The sequence below is a fragment of the Leopardus geoffroyi genome, chromosome B4 (assembly GCF_018350155.1).
Source record: "Leopardus geoffroyi isolate Oge1 chromosome B4, O.geoffroyi_Oge1_pat1.0, whole genome shotgun sequence".
NCBI lineage: Eukaryota > Metazoa > Chordata > Mammalia > Carnivora > Felidae > Leopardus > Leopardus geoffroyi.
Window position 1 is genome coordinate 25,823,721 of NC_059341.1, and position 20,073 is coordinate 25,843,793.

The 20,073-nt window shown below is 37.0% G+C and overlaps 1 protein-coding gene across 8 annotated transcripts in view; it reads right to left on the reverse strand.

The window, feature by feature from the left end:
• MPP7 (MAGUK p55 scaffold protein 7) overlaps window positions 1-20,073 on the reverse strand; it is a 210,276-nt gene that overhangs the window by 57,772 nt on the left and 132,431 nt on the right. For 5 of the 8 annotated variants that reach the window (XM_045465774.1, XM_045465777.1, XM_045465778.1 and 2 more), the window contains 3 exons: window positions 18,578-18,598; window positions 18,466-18,477; window positions 17,430-17,471 (listed from right to left, as the gene is read on the reverse strand). The exons of 2 other annotated variants lie outside the window; for them this stretch is intronic. In XM_045465774.1, the coding sequence (XP_045321730.1) occupies window positions 17,430-17,471; window positions 18,466-18,477; window positions 18,578-18,598 (75 nt within the window). The remainder of the gene's footprint in view (window positions 1-17,429; window positions 17,472-18,465; window positions 18,478-18,577; window positions 18,599-20,073) is intronic. One more of the 8 variants, XM_045465773.1, reaches the window with a different exon arrangement.

Below are 20,073 nucleotides of genomic sequence, written 5' to 3' on the forward strand. Positions count from 1 at the left end.
TAATAGGATTCAAAATAAAGGCCCGTATTGAAAACAATTATCAATAACCATGGAGTTAGATACCACTCACCTTACGGGTTCACAGTTTAACAAAAAACCAGCCAGGCTATTAAGAATCGGGAGATACAACTTCATCTGATAGTATATTTCTGTGGCCTACCATGAGTGATTCTGATTTTGAGATACTTGGATTATTTGAGGGAAAAGATTTACAAAGGATTTGAGACAAGAGTTAATCACTCCAAAGCTCTCATATCAAAGGCACAAGGCAAAGAGAAAAAGGCAAATTGGACAAGTGATAAAACATTGGTATTTCTCAAAGAAGGATGAGATTCCAGGGAAGCACAGGGGGAAATGAGCCAACCGGGCCCCAGGATGAAGAAAAAGTGTCAATTCTAAAAGCACACAGACAGGCAGGATTTAAACTTCTATATAAAGGGTCATAGAAAGTTGTTTATTATCGTGTGTCTTTTCAGGATACTGGGGAAAGGGTCTCAAGAGGTTCCCTTACATCTGAGTCCTCACAACGTCACCCCAGAAGTGGGAGGGATCCTTACAACCCCCACCAGGGCTTTAGCGCAATGCTTCTCAGACCAATTTGCAGAAATTAGTTATGCCATCCCAACCCACCCCCACCCCCCCCCCCATTGCTGTCACCTGTGACTGCTGACTCACTCTGGAATCCAGTAGAAGATGGCTCCTGGTTGAGCACAAAAATTACACATCAGCTATTCTAATTCTTTGATGCTGGTGTTTCAGAGTGTTCGAATTTCAGGTTCCCATGGTTCTTGTGTCATGTGAGGCAATTAGAGGATAAGCAGGTAGAAAGGGAAACTTCTTCGTGGTTATTGCTTGCATGGAGGGAGGGTTTTACTCAAGTCACTAACAAACTTATGGCCCAGGAATGACTCTAAGTAGGACATAAATGCTTCATCCAAAGCAAATGAAGTCCAAGAGTGAAAACCTGAAAAAATTTCTGAGCCACGAATGCTAGCTGAATCCTGCATTTCAGTGAAAGTGTTTACCTAACTGAGTTTTTACAATTAACTGAAGCTTTTACTTTCATTATAAACAGTAAAGAGATGGTGGGGAAAAGAGAGAAGGTAATCAGATTTCTGGTGTGAGGTTCTCGGGACATCAGAGATGGGGACCATGGTCCATAGGGTTAGTTTGGTGACATTCATTGTAGGGTGCTTGATACAAGTTTTCTAAATTCAAATAATTTAAAAAGGCAATAGCAAAACCCTACTTCATTCCTGTTTCATTCTCTTAATGTAAATTTCAACAAAGAAAGCAGGACACATTTGGTACTGTCACAAGAGAAAACTCTAAGAGGCAGACGTAAGGACCAAATACCGCATACAAAGACACAGTGCTGCAAGGAACCTGGGAGACCATCTGGCCCGTTACATCCTTACTCCCTGGCCACACAGACGTCACAGACGTCACTGCACTTGCCCGCGCACCATGACACGGTCCTGACCTCATTCACGTCAGTTTTCCAGGTGGCAACTACCGAACGACTAGAATTCCCACAGGTTGTGAAGCTTAAGTGTCTTGACCCAAAACACTCACAAAAGAAAAATGGCAGTCAGGTCGTCACGCCAATTCTATTAGAGCAGCAGCAGCAGTCCTGAGTGTTAAAAATCGAGGACCACAGGTGGCCAGGTCTGGGTCACCACAGGCTCTGACACAGCTGTGTGATTTGCCAACTTTTTCAAAAACTTACCTGAAGGCTCATTCCTCAACTTTAAAATGAGTATAACAGTATCCACCCTACAGGGTTGTTAAGGATTAAACAAGCAATTCACATAAAGCATTTGGTCCAAGGGAGCCTGGGTGGCTCAGTTGGTTAGGCGTCCAACTTCGACTCAGGTCATGATCTGGTTCATGAGTTCGAGCCCCACATCAGGCTCTCTGCTGTCAGTGTGGACCCCACTTTAAATCCTCTGACCCCTGTCTCTCTGCCCCTCCCCTGCTCGCTCTCTCTCAAAAATAAACAAACATTTAAAAAATAAGTAAGTAAAGCATTTGGCCCAGTACCAAGCATATGGTAAATACCTACATATACTGGCTATGGATTAGTACTTGATTATGTCTCCAACTAACTGAAAGTACCTAGAAGGCAGAAACATATACCTCCCTGTGTTCCCACAGTACACGGTCTACTAGCAAGAAAGGGAAAAATAAGTTAAGGGTCTTATTAATAAGTTTTTAATTGGCTGTTATAAAAGAACAGCATTTAAATATAAAGAAGTTATTAAAATTAAAGCCAGATTTAAAGATGTTAAATATTAAAAGTACCCTATTAAAGTAGTAAAGCTTTTTAAAGAAACACAGCAGAAAAAATTTAGCATGCACTATCCTTTCACTTTTTCCTGCCCCCAGATAATCTCTCTAGGGATCTATGTTATTTCTGGTACAATATTTAAATTTAAAGAGCATCCTTCTCTTCTGTCTTATCATGATCATGTACTCTCCTGAGCCAGATACCTGTTTATGTTCCATATTTATATCACACAGTGTGTGTGTGTGTATATTTTTTTTATTATACATGTTATATATCCACACATATAAATACACAGAATAAAATAAAAATTCCCAACCCAGAGCAACCAATAAAAAACAGCTGGAACAGAGGATATGACAAAAGGTACAAAATTCAGAGTAATTGCTTGTGATGGTTTCTCAGACCAAAAGAACAAAACAGGCTATTTTCCAAGAATCTATCCCCCGTGAGTAGTCTGGGGTCATAGCTCATTCAGTGTGCCGTTCAAGGCAGTGCGGAGACGGTAATTTTCAAACCTGGGTAACACAGTGAGAGATGTGTCAGCACACCTGGGCTAAGTCTAAGCTTAAAGGAGAGTTAACTCTGTGTCAGGAAGAGGCAATTTCTTACCTTCAGCTTTTGTGTGGTTCTCTAATTAAAAGGAAGACTTAAAAATGTAGACTTGAACTGAAAGTAAGCAAAGCATCCTTTCAGGTAACTGAAAAACCTAGAACCTATTTAATTCCAGTTCACCGTCAACGCACAAATCTTAGCAAGAACTGGCTTTAAAGAAGGAAGGGAAACGGAACAGTAACAAGGAATCTGGAGTAAGGGCACGGTTTTACACAAAATATATTTTTCCTTATATTTCACATTTTTGTAATTTATAATTGGCTCAACATTTTTATGGACAGGCTTTTTCCAGCAAGCTTACCCACAGCTGTTAGAGATTTGTGTGTTTTAAAGGAACGACACGTCTACTTTACTACAATAGGAAAGTGACTTTATAGTAAAACTGCAGCTGCGGGTCAGCCCACTAATCGCAAGGAGACACTTCTTATCTAATATTTTCCAGTAGAAATCATTTACAGTGACTTGTTAGCTTATCATATAATTGCGAGGCTTTGTTTAAAGTCTTTTTTACTATAAAAGGAAGCAGTTAAATTGCTTGTTTTTTGCTCCTTATTTCAAGAAGATCACAATAAACATCCCTGAACATTCCCTTTATTCCATCTTGTGGATTATTCCATTAGGATAAGTTGCCAGAAGCTAGATAGATCTTGTCCACATGCTTCTCAGATCAGTGAAGGACAACGTACGTTTCCACCAGCAGCAAATACAATTACCCATACTACCAGTCTTTCATGAAGAGACTTCTAATTCGCTTTGAAATCTTCAGTGATTTGACAAGTGAAAAACTGTGTATGATTTCATCTTGTCTGTTATTGGAGTTGACCGTTCTTTCATGTTTATCACCCAGCTGCACACCTTATTTCTTCTTTAAATTGTTCACACATTTTGATCACTTTCTTATTGGGGTCTTCATAAATACATACATGTACACATGTCTTTTAAGGTCACAGTCCTTGGCCCTAATTTGATGAAAACACTTTTTAAGATTTTCAACATTCCATTTTGAAGAAATGTAAAATGTTGATGTATTTGAGTCTGTGCATTTCTTTTTGTGACTTCTCCCACTGTTTTTAGGATCTTCCTATTCCTTGGGTCTGATAAATATTCACCTATATTTTCTTAAGTTAAAAAAAAAATGGGCTGCATGGCTTTACACTTAATTTTTTTTTATCCCATCTGGAATTACTCAGCTGTAATCATGAGATCAAGCTTGTGAGGTGAGGCTGTAACTTTATATTTTTCTAAGTAATTAACCAATGGTCCCAAAAATACTTACTGAACAATCCTTTCACTACTTTATGTTGATACATTCTTTGTACTGAAGTACCAGATGACTTATTATGTCACGATGAAAACAATAAAAAAATAAAAAGGTAATTAATTCTTGGTCTGAGTTTACAGAATTCTCTTATTGATAATATCAATACCAAAGCAACAGAAGTCATGATGGTGGTAGTTGATATGTATTGAGAACTTACTAGATAACAGACACCCTTGAAGCCTTCATGTGGATTAATCCATTTAATTCTCACAGCAACCCAATGAGGTAGGCAAAGTACTCCATGGATTTAAGTGGCTCTTCTTTTAGTTTAATAAGTCAGGGAAAGACAAACACCATATGATTTCACTCATATGTGGAATTTAAAGAAATGAAACAGATGACCACAGGGGGGAAAAAAAGAGAGGCAAACCATAAAACAGTCTCTTAACTATAGAGAACTGACGGTTGGTGGAGGGGAGGTGGTGGGGGGATGGGTTAAATGGGTGAGGAGTATTAAGGAGGGCATGTGTGGTGATGAGCACCAGGTGTTGTTTGCAAGTAACTGATGAATCACCAAATCCTACAAGTGAAACTAACATTATACTGTATGTTAACCAACCAGAAATTAAATAAAAATTTGAAAAAAAAAGATTACCAAGACTTTGGTTCAAATATTAAATGATGAAAACAGCAAGTCTGAAAAGTTACTTTAAATACACAGATGTACGGTAGAAAAAATGATGAGCCTTCTGTTACTTTATGAAATAAGTAAATAAGAAAAGATAAAGGAGCAGTAGCATATTTTAGGGTTTAAAAATCGTAAGCTCTTTTCTGTTAGAGACATTTTTTCCAAATATAACAACACATTTTGGATACGTCTCTGTATTCAACATGATGTGTAAAATATAAAAATATACACAACAGTGTCACTGCCCTCCAAAAGCTCCCAGTCTACCAAGAGACACAGGAATATTCCCAAATACTTGTAATTTAAGGGGTTTTGCAACACAGGCTCATGACCAGAAACTAAGATTTTTAGCAAGTTCTCTAATTCAACACTGACACTTCTTTTAAGTAAAAAATAAATAAATAAATAAATAAATAAATAAATAAATAAATAAATAAATAAAATAAACTCAGGCAGTTGTGACTTGGTCATTGACAAAGCCATTTCATTACATTTATATAACACCATTCACTCAAAGAGTATAAAATTTAATGCTTACATATGTAAATTAAGAATCATTTGCTATTAAAATAAGCTTCATGTTATAGATAAGTATTATACCTATCAATTCTATGATTTCATATGTTACTGGTATTTCTAACAGTAACAAAATTTAAAAAAAAAGACTTGAAGTATCCAACATATACCTAAGTATGGGAATGGTTAATTACACATTTTTGCAAAGAAATGAGGTTGACATCATTAAAATTACAATTCTAAAAATTTAGAGCACCATAAAATACATTTGATATAATAATAAGTGGAAAAAAACTGAGCAGAATACAACAGTCATACTACGAGAGCTTTACTTTTTTACTAATATAAAAGTGGATATGGATAAAAAAACGTGGAAGAAAATGCATAACAACAGACAATGGTTGTGTTAGGGTGAGAGGGCTGTGGACAATTTTTATTCTGTTTTTCAAATTTTCTATAATGTCACACAATTTTAAAATTTGAACAAAAAAAAGCCCACAAAACACAGAGTTCATAATATATGAACAACCAAACAAATGAAATCCACTACTGACAGATGTACTGTGTGCCGTACCAACCTAAAATACAAAATCCGTTTTGACTATGTCTCAGACGTAGGGTCTAGTCTTCTGTATTTTGAAATGATTGTGGTAATAGACATTTTTATATTTACAATAGTTAGAAACAGCCAGTAAATTAAAATATTAAAAAAGCAATAGAAGTAAAAATAATGGAAAATGATTTCTTAAAAATAATATAGGATGAGAACTAAAGATCAAAGGTCAAGAAGACAGAACCAAAGGTCAAGACAGAGAAAAGCAGAGTTTTGAAAACTTATAACCAAACTAATGCAACTGATGTGAAATCTTTTTTAAAAATCATAAATTGTTCTTGCATTCTTTGTTCCCATAAATAAGTAACTTTGGTGTGAATTTACAATGCAAATATTTCCTTTTAATAATTATTTTTCATAAAATTTTAAGACCGTTTAGATGGCATTTTATGAACGTCTATGAACACAAAAGGCCCTCCAACAGAGTCAAGGTGACTCACCACCAATTGTAGCAGCCCCAGAAATCACACATGTGAACAAGTGAGATCTGCCTTTCTGTTCAAAGAAAATAAATACTATAATGTTACCACGTATAATTTTCAAATAGGACAGTTTCAATCTTTGGTTACACTTCTTTTATATAACCCATTTGGTCTCATAACATCAAATATTAATGTATTCCCGATGTTTTTAATAATAAATGAGCTTTCGCTTTGTTTCAATTTTACAGATGTTTGTAGAATGGGAAAAGAAGAATCTCGGTGCAATTGTTTGAATCATCAAATAGGAATATTGATCAGAGGAATCTCAAAAGTTAGAGATTTATGGAAGGTTCCACTCTAAAGTTCCTAATTTTTAATTTTTAAAGGAATACACTTACTTGATATCAACAGAGTCAAGAAAACTGCTTAGTTTCTTAAAAGGAGATAAAAATAAACACTTCAATTCTTTTTCTCTCCTTAAATACATGAAAATGTGTTGTTGTTGCTTTTTTTTTTAACTTGGGAGAACTACAACACATTGTATGAAAATCATTTTTTGTATCTTAAAACACTGGATTAATTTGACAAAGCTAATATTTAATAGTTCAATAGGTACCTTAGTTACAAGGAAGAAAATATTTTAATGCAAATGAACTTTTTAAGAAGATTAAAAAACCTCACATAGACATTAATAAAAACTATGCAGCTGGAAACTATTACACAATGTTAGGCTCCTGCTAACAAAACATCGAAAATTTCCATTAAAATAAACATTTTTAATATAATGCCAATGTTGCTATAATGATAGAAATCATAACTGACATGTAAAAACCATGTGGACATGATCCTGAGACAAAAATATTACTGAAATGATACTTCCATAGTATCCCAATCATCAAATTGTCCCAAAGACACTTAAGGATAATTAAGAACGAACAAATAAACAGATAAAAATCTTGAGAGGAGGTTTAAATTGAAAAGAAACGCCAATATAAAACTATAAAAGTGAGATGTGAAAAAGCTGGGGTAGGCAGCTTCTTCTACTCATCTTCTAAAACAATGTCCGAAAAAGAAAAAATCATCAAAGACACATGAACATGACCATGGGTTGTATTAACCAACTTTACGTATGCTAATTTTGTATAGAAAGTGGAACAAGGCCTTTGAGCAAATACAAAATTCACCTCTGGAATGTTACACGTTTAAAGTTGCTCTCAATAAAACTTAAAGTAATGTTCAAATGCCATAAACACCCTTGAATAATTCAGCTCATCTCAAGCTAAAAATAAAAAATAGAAACTCAAAGTACCTAGTGAAATCATGGAAGCTAATATAAGATACCAGTTTGCAATTTCCAAGGAAAAAAAAAAAAAAAAAAAACTACTTCGGTCTTAAAAAGTTTTCCTGATACCACTGACAGCTTCTTTTTAAAGCATAGCATAGTATTACCACAAAAAAAGAGAAACCATATGAGAATTTAATTTTCTGCCAGCCAGCTAATAAAGAAATGAGTTTTTACTTATTTTACATGCTTTCAAAATTATGAGAAAATACAGTATGCACACATAAAATTAAATATAAAAATATAGTCCTAAAAAGAGGAGAAAATTGATTTTAAATTTTAATATATTTTTTTAAGTTGAGTCTATGCAACCTAAAATTCTCCAAGCAGGAATGGTTTCTTTCTGTCAGAGAAAATATTTCCAAGTAGTATTCCAGACATGTTGAGATTATGCAGAGTTCTTGTTCAAGAAAGAACCTGTACCATTTTTTAAAAGAATGCTTCTAAATGTTCTCTTTGTATAAATTTTACTTTTTGGAAGAATATTAAGGCAGTATATTTAGACATAACTGTACTTACCTACAAAACATTCTTTAATAAAATGTCTTAATAATGGAGCAAATGGGAATTTTTACTAGGTTTATAAAATAGACAGTGTAACTGGTTGAGAATCAATGGTGCTTACACATAGAAATAAGAAGTAGGATTAGGAAGAAAAAAACACACACACAGAAGTAGAGATAGGTAAATAATAACATTTAAAAGAACAGCAAATGTACAGTTTTGTTTATATTGAACTTTATGGTAAGTGCTTCAGTTATTTTAAATAGAAAGAACAGTCTTAACTTACAGAAGTCCCCAAACTGATTTTGTTTTAAAAGAATGCATGAAGTACTCCAGTAAGGCCAGAAGTGGAGAAACTGATGATTTTTCAGGAAACCATTTGCAAGAAATTATGTTTGAAGACAGACGCATGATAAGGATGCATGGATTATAACACGATTTCTATAATGAATTAACCAGAGTAAAAACATTCTGTAATTCTTACCAATGTAAAAAAATATTCTTCATATAAAGTATTCTGTACTACATTAGGAAAAAGGAGAGAATCTTCAAAGCTGACTGTTGTACTATTGAGAAACAATGGCTGTATAGAAGCCAACACACACACACACACACACACACACACACACACACACACACACACACACACACTAACTTCCCCACCATCCACCAAAGCTAAACGAAATTTTCAAGAGCTTGTGAGAGGAAATTAGTTACTCCTAATTATTCATATATTTATATAAATATAAATGGTTTGACAATCTTTATATACAGGCAGCCCTTGACTTACAGGGATTCAACTTTAAAAGGTCCAGGTTTTATACTTCATATTTACAGCATACTATCAACTTATCTTCATGTTACTGCCATAAAATTTTATGCAATTAACACAACTTACACTGCCTGCTCAGTGAGCTCTTTCCTTCCTTCCAATAATAACAGCTAAATCTCTTTTATTGATAAGCAGACCTCTAAGCAATGCAGCATGTTACACATCAGTAAGAATCATCCCACACAGTGTACATTTGTATCACTGACAGCTGATTAAGTATGGTTTTACAATATAATTCTTAGACAAACAGACATTCAATTCTTGGAGTATTATAATGTTACTTCTTTTGAAAGAGTCAAATTAGATCATTTTTTGACACAGAATGTCAAAAATGTAATGGTCTTGAGGTTAACGGCTACTTATATATGCTATAACGTGCTTGATTTTATGCACTTCAAAGAAAGTGAATATAATCAGATGTATTCACTGAGCTACTGGCCTGATTTAGATCAACAGCTGTCATGAATCTACAAGCAGGCCCTGGGTAGCTCCATTTTTGGTCCGAGGGTATTGTGTCTACAGGGTAAATCACTTCTGTTTTTCCTCTCCTTCTGTAGACTCAGGAGATAGAGTGTGAAGGAGGATGAGGTGCAAGGGTGAGGTTCTAAAATAAGCCAGAGTCTCAGAAATTTGTCTTAATTGTCCTTGGAAAAGTCCTCCTGAGAAGTCTAAATTTCTGGACGCTCCCCTATTTTCCAAAGCTTTCCTAGAACTGGATAAATGTGCTATGCACCGAGGATGGATATAGACCCATCCTGTGTACATGGATATTCTTTAAAACTAGTGGCACTCAATGTGTATGTGAAAGTTGTGGTATCTGTTGGGATTTGATGTACACCAGGATACTATGGTCATTTGTATGATACAGTGACAAAATGTCCCAAAACCATCTAGCTGACTTGTACTGTTCACACTACTTCTGTTAGTAAGAAAAACACTGATGGGAAATAACACATCTCCAAAGGGTAAATTTTTCCTCAATGTGATAATTACCATAGACATAGAGGAGGAGAATGTTATGGTTAATTTTATGTGTCAACTTGGCTGAGCAATACTGCCCATATAGATATTTGTGCCAGCATTATTCCGATGTTTCTGTGAAGGTGTTTTTTTGGATGAGATTAACCTTTGGATCAGTGAACTTCAAACGAAGCACATTACCTTCTATAATGTGGGTGGGCCTCAACTAATCAGTTGAAAAAAAATCTCCCCTAAAAAAGAAGGAATTCTGCCAGCAGATGGCCTTTGGACTCAAACTACAACTCATTTCTGGGTCTCCAGCCTGCTGGTCTAACCTACAGATTTTGACTTACCAAGCCTCCACAATCATGTGAGCCAATTCCTTAGTGTCTCTCTCTCTCTCTCTCTCTCTCTCTCTCTCTCTCTCTCTCACACACACACACACACTCTCTCTCTCTCTCTGTGTGTGTGTGTGTGTGTGTGTGTGTGTGTGTGTGTGTACACAGTTGCCTGAATAATATAGAGGATTAGAAGGGAAATGTTAAAATTTTAGAATAAACTGCCATTTCTTAGTGAAGAAATAAATTACATTTTAATATCATTTAGAATAGAGAGAACCAATGAAAATCAAACAATAAAATTGACAAACTGTTAACATACATAGATCAATAAAAAAAGACACAAATTATTAAATTTAGGAATGAAAGAGGGGACACTGTTACCAAGAGGAAATAAGAAGATTTTAAGGGAATACTATCAATAGCTGTATGCCAACAAATTGGATACTCTAGATGAAATAGAGAAATTACTAGTGATTTATTACTCAAACTGAAAAAAGAAATAGAAAATCTGAATAAACCTTTAAGGAGCAAAGAGACTTAAATAGTAATCAAAAAACTTTGCAAAACGAAAAGCCCAGGACCAGATGGCTTCACAGATGAATTCTAGCACATGTTTAGAGAATAAGTGACACAATGAAACAAATTTACGAACACTTTAAAAAAGTGTAGGGAACACTTCCCACTCCATTACATGAGGCCAGTATTATCCTGATACCAAAGTCAAAGAAGTCACTAGAAAAAGAAAGTCTATAGACCAATATCCCTATTCCTCAAAATACTAGCAACCCAAATGCAGCAGCATATATGAAGGATTATATCCCATGAGCAAGTGGGTCTTATATTAGCAATGTAAGGTTGGGGTCAACATATAAAAATCAATCAGTGTTATACGTCACATTACTAGAATGAGGGAAAAAGCCACATGATCGTATCAATTGATGCAGAAAAAGGATCTTCTACATACACGATAAAGTATCCTTCAAATAGAGATGGTTTCACTACTTCCTTGCCAATCTGGAGGACTTTTATTTTTTTCCCTCGTCTAACTGCTCTGGCTTCCACCTCCAGTACTATGGTAAATGAAGAGACCAGAATGCACATCCTTGTTAGTTTCTGATCTTAGGGAGAAAGTTCTCAGTCTTTCACCATTAAGCATGCTGTTAGCTGTTGGGTGTTAGTAGATGCCCTTGAACAAGTTGAGGAAATTCCTTTCTATTCTTAAGTTTTTATCATGAGAGGGTGTTGAATTTTGTCAAATGCTTTGCAACTCAACCATCTACCAACTGTTCATCAAGGTTGCGGGTACCTCCCACATCACTATATCAAAGGTTTATTCTCTTCCCTCACCTTATTTGAGCACTCCTTCCCTTCCTACAACTTCACTTTTATTGGCTCCTAGAAAAATCACATCCCTGGATATCCTTCTATTTCATTTTTGGTTCTTCTCTTGTCCAAGCCTACATCTGCTCCCTGGTGATCTCATCCAGCTTCATGGCTTTAAATCTTACCTAACTTTGACAACTTCTGAATCAACAGCTGGAACTCAAAACTGCCTATCCAGTTGCCTATTGAACAATTCTATTTGAGTATCATAAACTCAGCATATCCCACAGAGGACCCTTGATTTCCCCCACCCAAACCTCTACTCCACAGTCTCCCCCATCTCAGGAACTGGTGACTCCACCCTTGCAGTTACTAAGTCCAAAAATGGTACACTCATCCTTGATTCTCCAACCTGTCTCAAAATCCTGTCTTATCTGCAGAATGTATTCCAAATCTCATATCTTATGATTACCTCCGCTGATAATATTTTGTTTCCAGCCACAATCATTTCTTGCCTGGGTTCCTACATAGCTCCCTGTCTCTGCCCTTGCTCCCTTGCAGTCCCTTCTCAACAGACCAGCCAGAGTCATCCTTAAAAATGTGTCAGGTCATGTCATTGCTCAGAACTCTTCAAGGATTTCAAATTTTACACACAACGAAGAGCCCCTCTGTCCCCTTCCTCTCCACTACCATTCTGTTATGCTGCCAACCTCAAGTCCTATCCATCCCGTGTTCATTGGTCTCCTTACTTACCCTTGGATGCGTCAGGGTCCTGTCTCAGGGCCTTTGCACATACTTGTTTCACTCCTTGGAATTCTCATTCCCCACAAGGCTGCTTTTCAGTTTTTTGCTCAAACATGACCATTACACAGAGGCCTTCCTTAACCACTTAATAGAAAGTTGAAGCCCAAGGTGCCTGGATGGCTCAGTCAATTAAGTGTCCAACTCTTGATTTCTGCTTAGGTCACGATCTCATGGTTTGTGAGATTGAGCCCCATGTCAGGCTCTGTGCTGACAGTGCAGAGCCTGCTTAAGATTCTCTCTCTCTCTCTCTCTCTCGCTCGCTCTCGCTCTCTCTGTCCCTCCCCTGCTCACTCTCGCTCTCAAATAAACTTAAAAAAAAAACAATAACAAGGAATTTGAAGCCCCATTTCCCCAGTTCCTCCATCATCCCATTCCTGTTTTGTTTCTTTATAGCACTAATTACCATTTAAGGTATTATACGATTGATTTAGTTGTCAGTCCCCAACCTACCCCCAATATGGAAGCTCTATGAAAGGGTATTTGTTTTGATCTTTGTTGAAACTCCAGTGCCTGGAAGAGTCTAGAACATAATAGGCATTCGATAAATATTAGAGGGGAAAATCCAGAAATACTACTATAATACAGTTATATTTTGTAAATACCAGAAGAAACTGCTAACCAGGGTTAAAGTGCTTGTGCCTTGAGGGAAAAGGTAGGCCTAGAAAGGAAAAGGGAAAGATACACTTGTTTTGGGTTTGCAAGACTTGCAAATACTATTTGACTTCTCAAACAATTCATTAAATAGAGCCATATGACCTACAAAACAGGACTATGAAGCAATTTCATGGGCTTAACCCAATGCATATGTTACTCTAATAAAAATACAAAATTTAAAATTATTTTCAAAAATTTTGATGTGGGGAATACAAAAGAAAACTCAGAAGACAGGAGACAATTCACAGATTTGGCTATGTAGATCTTGAAACGTCTAGATGCTATGAATCTTGGAATAGAAAACGGTAAAAGCCAACCAAAAGATCAGAAGAAAATGTGCACAACAGAGAGAGGGCTTAATATTCACGGCACACGAGGAGCTCATCTAACAAAAGACAAAGATATTGATAGAATTATTTGAGGAAAAAAAGAAAAACTAATAAAAAGTCACAGCATTAACACTCACAGTATATTTTAAGGTGTTTACCAGATAATACTTTTACCATAAAACAGTCATTTATGTTAGCATGTTACTTTCGTGAGACCTCCTTTAAAAGTCCACTCTTAAGTATAGAGAACTGATGGTCACCATCAGAGAGGTGGGGGGGGGGTGGGGAAGGTGGGAGAAATAGGTGACGGGGATTAAGGTATGCACTTGTCCTGATGAGCACTGGGGTGATGTATGGAAGTGTTGAATCACTACACTGGATGCTTGAAACTAATATTACACTGTATGGTAACTAGATGGAATTAAAAAAAAAAACTTTAAAAAATAAAGAAAAAAATTAACAAAAAAATAAAAATCTTGAGGATCTGGCTTTTTAGGGTAAAACAGAATCCCACATAACAGTCAACTTGTTCCGTTATATTATTTATAATGTACATAATGTATATAATTGTAGTTTAAAAATAAAAAAAATATATAATTTAAATTACATATATAATAACCAGAGGCTATGATCAAACTTGTTTATCCTGCAAAAGAAAACGTTTCAAATCTGTGGTCCTTATTTGAAGTGTTTCTTTAAAAGAAGACACTTATCAGAAACACAGTTCGTTCATGAATCCTATTCTTTCATATTCGTTTTAAAAACAAGGGTCTTTTTATCGTATGCTTCTCTTCTCAGGCACCTTGCTAGACTCCCTGAACTCAGTCCTCCCTAAATGAACTTCAAGACATGTAAACCTGTGGCAGTCTCTTGCTACACACGTCAGACTAAGCATTTAGGCCAGAAGGAAACACCACCATGATGAGCATATAGTAAAACACACTGGCCATGTTTTTCCCTTTGCCACCGGAAAGGACTATTTTCTCTAAGAGCAGTCGCTGAGTGGAATGGATAGCTATAATCTGTCATCAGGGCTTGCAAATTCAAAAGCCTTCAGAAGCTAGACAGGCCGAAAAATCTTAAGTTGTCTTCCATCGACATGAATGCGTTTTGCACCACACACTCAGTCCTCAGAGAAACAGGGTGTCCCATTTTTCTTAAACACAATCTGGCTATATTTATTTCCGCCACATTGGAGAACATGGATCCCAAGGAACGCATCACTGGTATAACACAAACACCAGCACAGCTGTTAGGAGAACGTCTGCGGACGTCCCGCCTCAGCATGGCAAGACCGTGAGTGGTGGGCACTGTGCTCAACCAGAGACCTTATGCTCCACTTACAGAGTCAGTTGTAACTCGGCTCCAGCTGGTCATCAGAAGATGAAGGCCTAGTGTAGTCAAGTCTTCCGTTTCGTCAAAGGAGTCAGAAATTTTTACGTGGAATTTCTCAAATGTGTGGGCCTAACAAAAATATATATTTGTCCAAACATAGCCTAAAGACTGTGCACTACCAGTTGGATATGAATCATTGTATGATGCATGATATTCCCATTTTACCGAGATGGTGCCCTCTTTTCGTCGGTAATTGGGTGATGTAGCGTGGTCTCCTGGAAACAGAAAGTCCTCTGCCTTTTCCTAAAAATTACTAAGGGGCGTGGGGTATCTGCATGTTTTATCTCACCTGCTAATGCCAAGTTCTTTTAATCTAAAGCACTCCTGGAGGCTCAGTTCCACCCAATCTAGTCTGCTTTGGGGCTCTGTTCAACCAAAGTCCTTCTGATTTCAAGACTTTCAAGTCTTTACCATCAGCTCCATCATCTCTGTCTACGAATGGACCCTATTTCCCTCTCCCACTAAAATACTTCTACTTTCAACTACAAAAATGACCTTAAACTCAACTGCTATCTTTCTTTCACTATCCATTCTTATTCCTTGACACCTTGCGATTTACCTTCTCAGAGTTATCAGTGATTCTAGATAACAATGGAGCTCTTGCTAGATCGGGTGGCATTTTATCCAGACCTCATTTTCCTGTAGTTTTTCACTGTCCAGGAAGCCAGCCCTTACTGTGGTCTCAGGGTTCCAGAGCACAGCAGAGAAAGAACACACACATTGTGTCACCCAAATCTAAATAGGCCTGGTGCTTTGCAACAGTCACCTCTCCCCACGTTACTCCTTCCACCTTCATCCCCTGCTGCTAACTATAATTCCACCTTACGCTTGGTGCCCAATTCTAATGTCAGCTCTTATGGGACCGAGTCCTTCACTGCTGGGATCATCCCCTCAATCCTTGAATTACAGCATTTTATGTGACTCTCATCAGATACCGCATTATACCACAGTCACTCACTGGATGGATACACACTACCATCTAATTGAGGTTTATGCCCTTCAAGTCAGGGAGAGCAGGTACCTCTCTCTATTTTTGAGAGAGGTAGAAGCTTGTAGTAATGTCTGCCCATCTCTTCACATCTCCCTTTTGGCCAACGGACATTAGCACATGTGATGTGAGCAGAGGCTTCACATACATACTGGCGATTTTTTTCTCTGTTGCTGTCTGGAACCCTGAGATGCTTTATGGGCTAGTGTCCTGGAGGATGAACAACTATAGGACACAGAAACCAGTGTACCCAGTGAGCCCCCTACCCCTCAGACCAACCAGAGCCCAGCCAAACCACCAGACTGCAAAGATTCAGCAAGCTGACACAGACCAGAAGAACCACTCAGCTGACCACAGAATCAGGGCAATAAATACTTGCTGCCTGAAGCCGTTAAAGCTTCTAAGGGTGTAAGGAGAAGGGATTAACCAATATACAGAATATTTGGCACACTGTACTGTTCTGAAATGAGTAAAGAACGAATGAAACTTCAACTCCTGTCTGATCATCTACTTCTAGTTTTTCTAGCCTAAAAACGGGAATACTCTAGATTTCGGCATGGAGTTTCTGGTTTGTTTTGTACAATGAAAAACTAAAGGGCAGCATGCTGTCAAAGGTCAAGTACAGGCATTCTACGTGCACAGATATATATGTGGAACAGGATGTACCATTCACTGTCTGTAGGTCCTTAGGTGTTTCCCGTAAACTTTCTGAACTTCAGTTTCCCTTCAGTAAAGCGGAAAAAATACCACCAGTCTCTCAGCATTTGAGATAATATATATTAAATACTAAATATAGTATCTGGCAAATTTCTTCAATAACCAAGAGACATTGTCTAAAATCAAGGAGGGTGAAGCAGTCGTCTCGAAAGCTGTGTTTCCACACAGCCACCTGTCACGAGTGCAAGTAGGGAACTAGTCAGTTACCTACAAGGCAAGGGCGGGAAAGGTCTGATGTGAGATGTAGATGAAGAGAATTCTGATGCCTTTAACAATTTCCAGAGACCTTGGCTTTTGCTTATAACATCCCTTGGCGTGGCCACGCTGGAAAATTTTCCCTTCCGATACAGATTAGCGCCTTAATCATAGGCTTAGTTATAGTTGGGGCTGTCCAATCAATGGTTATGTAGAGGGGTGTTATGCGAAGAATAAATCATTAGAAGACAAAAACCAAAAAGTTACTTTGGAAGAAGTTACTTCGAAGCTTCGACTAATTAACAGCTAACCAGATAATTTAGAAAAGTCCAGCCGCTGTTAACTACATAAAATGACTTCACCACAGTTTTCGTCTTCTATCCAAAAACATACGATGATTTACAAAAATACAGCATCTGGAGAGCTTCTTGGACAGCACCACGAAAGCACACTATGAGTTCCTTTATGTCCAACCCACTGAGCCTGTTTCACATAAAGGTTCATGCTACCCCCCCCACCCCACCCCCCCACCAGAACATCAGAGCATGCTAGGGCGGATATGCTCATTTAAGATAAAACAACATTGTGGTTTTGAAGAAAGCAACAGAAAGAAAGAAATCCTCTTCCATGACCAATTGCTCACCTATATAGGTTCCACTGTGGCTACCAGCATATTCAGCATCTTCTGGATGGAGGGTAAAAGCATACAGAACAAAAGCCGAGAAATAAAGCAGAACAGTTAGAGAAGCCCAGCCACAGATGCAAAAAATAAATCACTCAAAACGATTCTGTAAAGCACAGCGTCAACCAGCCCTCACAATGCCACTCTTAAACATAAAACATTTTGTTTTATATTTAAGTTTCGAGTCATGTTTCAAAACATCATGCGATTTGTTTTTTAACCTTCCACAGGGGTTACCTGATGCAGTTCCAAGGTCTGCCTACGATGTTTCTACTTTTCACAGGTAAAAAAATCACCACACTGGATCCCCAAAGTGAACTTATTTTTGTAAATCAGGCTCTTGGATAATATGTAAAATACAGAACTTATTTCGGCTCTCTGGATTAGAGAGAAAGCTTACAATGAAGACACAGTCTTTTCTTTTGATGGGAAGACATTCTGTGTCGGGAAGAGCTAAAGGCGGAATATTTCTATTTTGATTTTGACTTTGAAAAATGAACAGAGGAAAGCAGTTTAAAACAAACAACGTGCTACTCATTATTTCTTGGAGTTAAATGAAAACTGGGTTACGCGTATCTTCAAATTTTAATTTAAGTAGCGGGGCACTTGTTGCTTTAGAACCCTAATCTTCGCATCAATGTACTTCTAGAACTGAGAACACAGCTCGTGCAGACGTCAAATAGTTGAGAAGATGCCCCTGACATCCTTATGTTAAAGTGAGGATGTCGATATATTTGAACAGCATTGAGATTATTGGCAGAGGATAAAACAATGTACTATTGCAGATTACTTTCTATATTTCTGCTATATGAAACAAAAATAGTGCAGTGCTTTCTAAAACAAAGTCCAATCATGATTTTCAGTTACTGTAATGTCAAGAGGGACGTCTGGATGTACAAAATCTTTTATAAACTACTTGCTATGTTCAATTCAATCCGCCCAGATGTGTACTAAACAAAATTAGTAGACTACGCCAGGGAAACTTTTATACATGTACCTTTAATTTCCTCTGAGAAGCACAAAGAAAATGAGAAAGCAAATGATTAAATGTGCAGAAAACACAAAGTAGGAAGAAGATGCATCTAAGGGAAAAAAAAAAATCCACCTACCACACTCAACTGTTTCCACATCTTAGAAAAGCCAAAGGGAAAAAAAATGTATTTTAAATATTTCAAAGTTGTTAGTCAACAAATAAATAGAATTCATGAAAACCTACATTTTAGACTGCACTGGAGTCTTGGTCTGAAAAGAAGGTGTATACCAAAAGCAGAAGCACAAGCCTTCATTCAGCTTATTAAGTGTCCAAATGGGAAAAATAATGAGGAAAAAACTTTTTTTCTTCAAAATAACACCTTCAACAGGGGATTATCTTCATAGCACAGCTCTGTCTGTAAACTAATCTATCTATTCAATACATAGGATGCATACTTAGACAACCCTTAAAACGCCCTTAAAATGTCTAGGTACCCTATAAATTTAACAATATCCTGGCAATTATCAACTTATTACAAATATGAAGTGAGTCAGGCAGAACCCTTTACTTCTTTTTGTCTATATTATTTGATGAAAAGTATTTTTTTTGATCATGCATCCTACTGTGTTTATTTTTTTTCAATATATGAAATTTATTGTCAAATTGGTTTCCATACAACACCCAGTGCTCATCCCAAAAGGTGTCCTCCTCGTGATGAAAAGTATTTTTAAAAAAACAGTCTAAAAAATAGTTGTTACTAATAGGACAGAAATTTAAGAGTTGCGTTTGACTTAGGAGACTCACCTTCGGTTAAAGGTGGGAAACAAAAACTGGCAATTTAATAGCAGCAAAATGTAACCATGAGTCAAGGGAGAGCATATTTTGCTATGAGACCTTGTAGAATGAACAGGACAGTTCTCTGCTCACTTCTCTCTCTAAACAGCAGAGTGGGCCAAAGGAAACACTTAGGAGAGAGTGTGCACCATTTTATTTTTATCTTTCAAATACCTATGGGTCCTCCAACTACATTGGTTCTATCTGAACAGCATTAGTAAAAATGACAAGCATATCGTGTTATTCAGGCTCATATGATAAGTCACCCCAAGTTGTGAGTTTATCTACACTCATTTCTTAGTAGCTGTGAAATGCTATGTACATCTAAGGCAAGTTATCAGGAAACAAATAATAAACTTTGCAATGTGGATTAGGACAAGCCAAGCAACTAGGCTTAGTGGAAATAACACAAGCTGTGCTTCAGATGGGTCAATCTGCAAACTCAGACACGCATGTTTTCTGATAGGAACAACAGGACTGAGTGTTGCACCCCGATTACAGAAACAGTGTCGTGTAAATCAGATGACAAAAGCCATGGATCACACACACACGTGCAAAAAAATAAACATCGCCATATCACATAGAGTATGGTATGTTTCATATTCTAATAAAAGGTTGTACATTCTCAGAAGAGTATTTCCTCCACACTCTTATGTAGGAAGAGAATGATATTTTCTGCATGGTACACACGTGCATATATATCCAAGCAAGCATCATGCTTAATAGACATCCAACAGGAAAAGCAAAGAACACTTTTCCTTAACACTTAGCAAGTTTGAACAAAGAGGAAAATATACA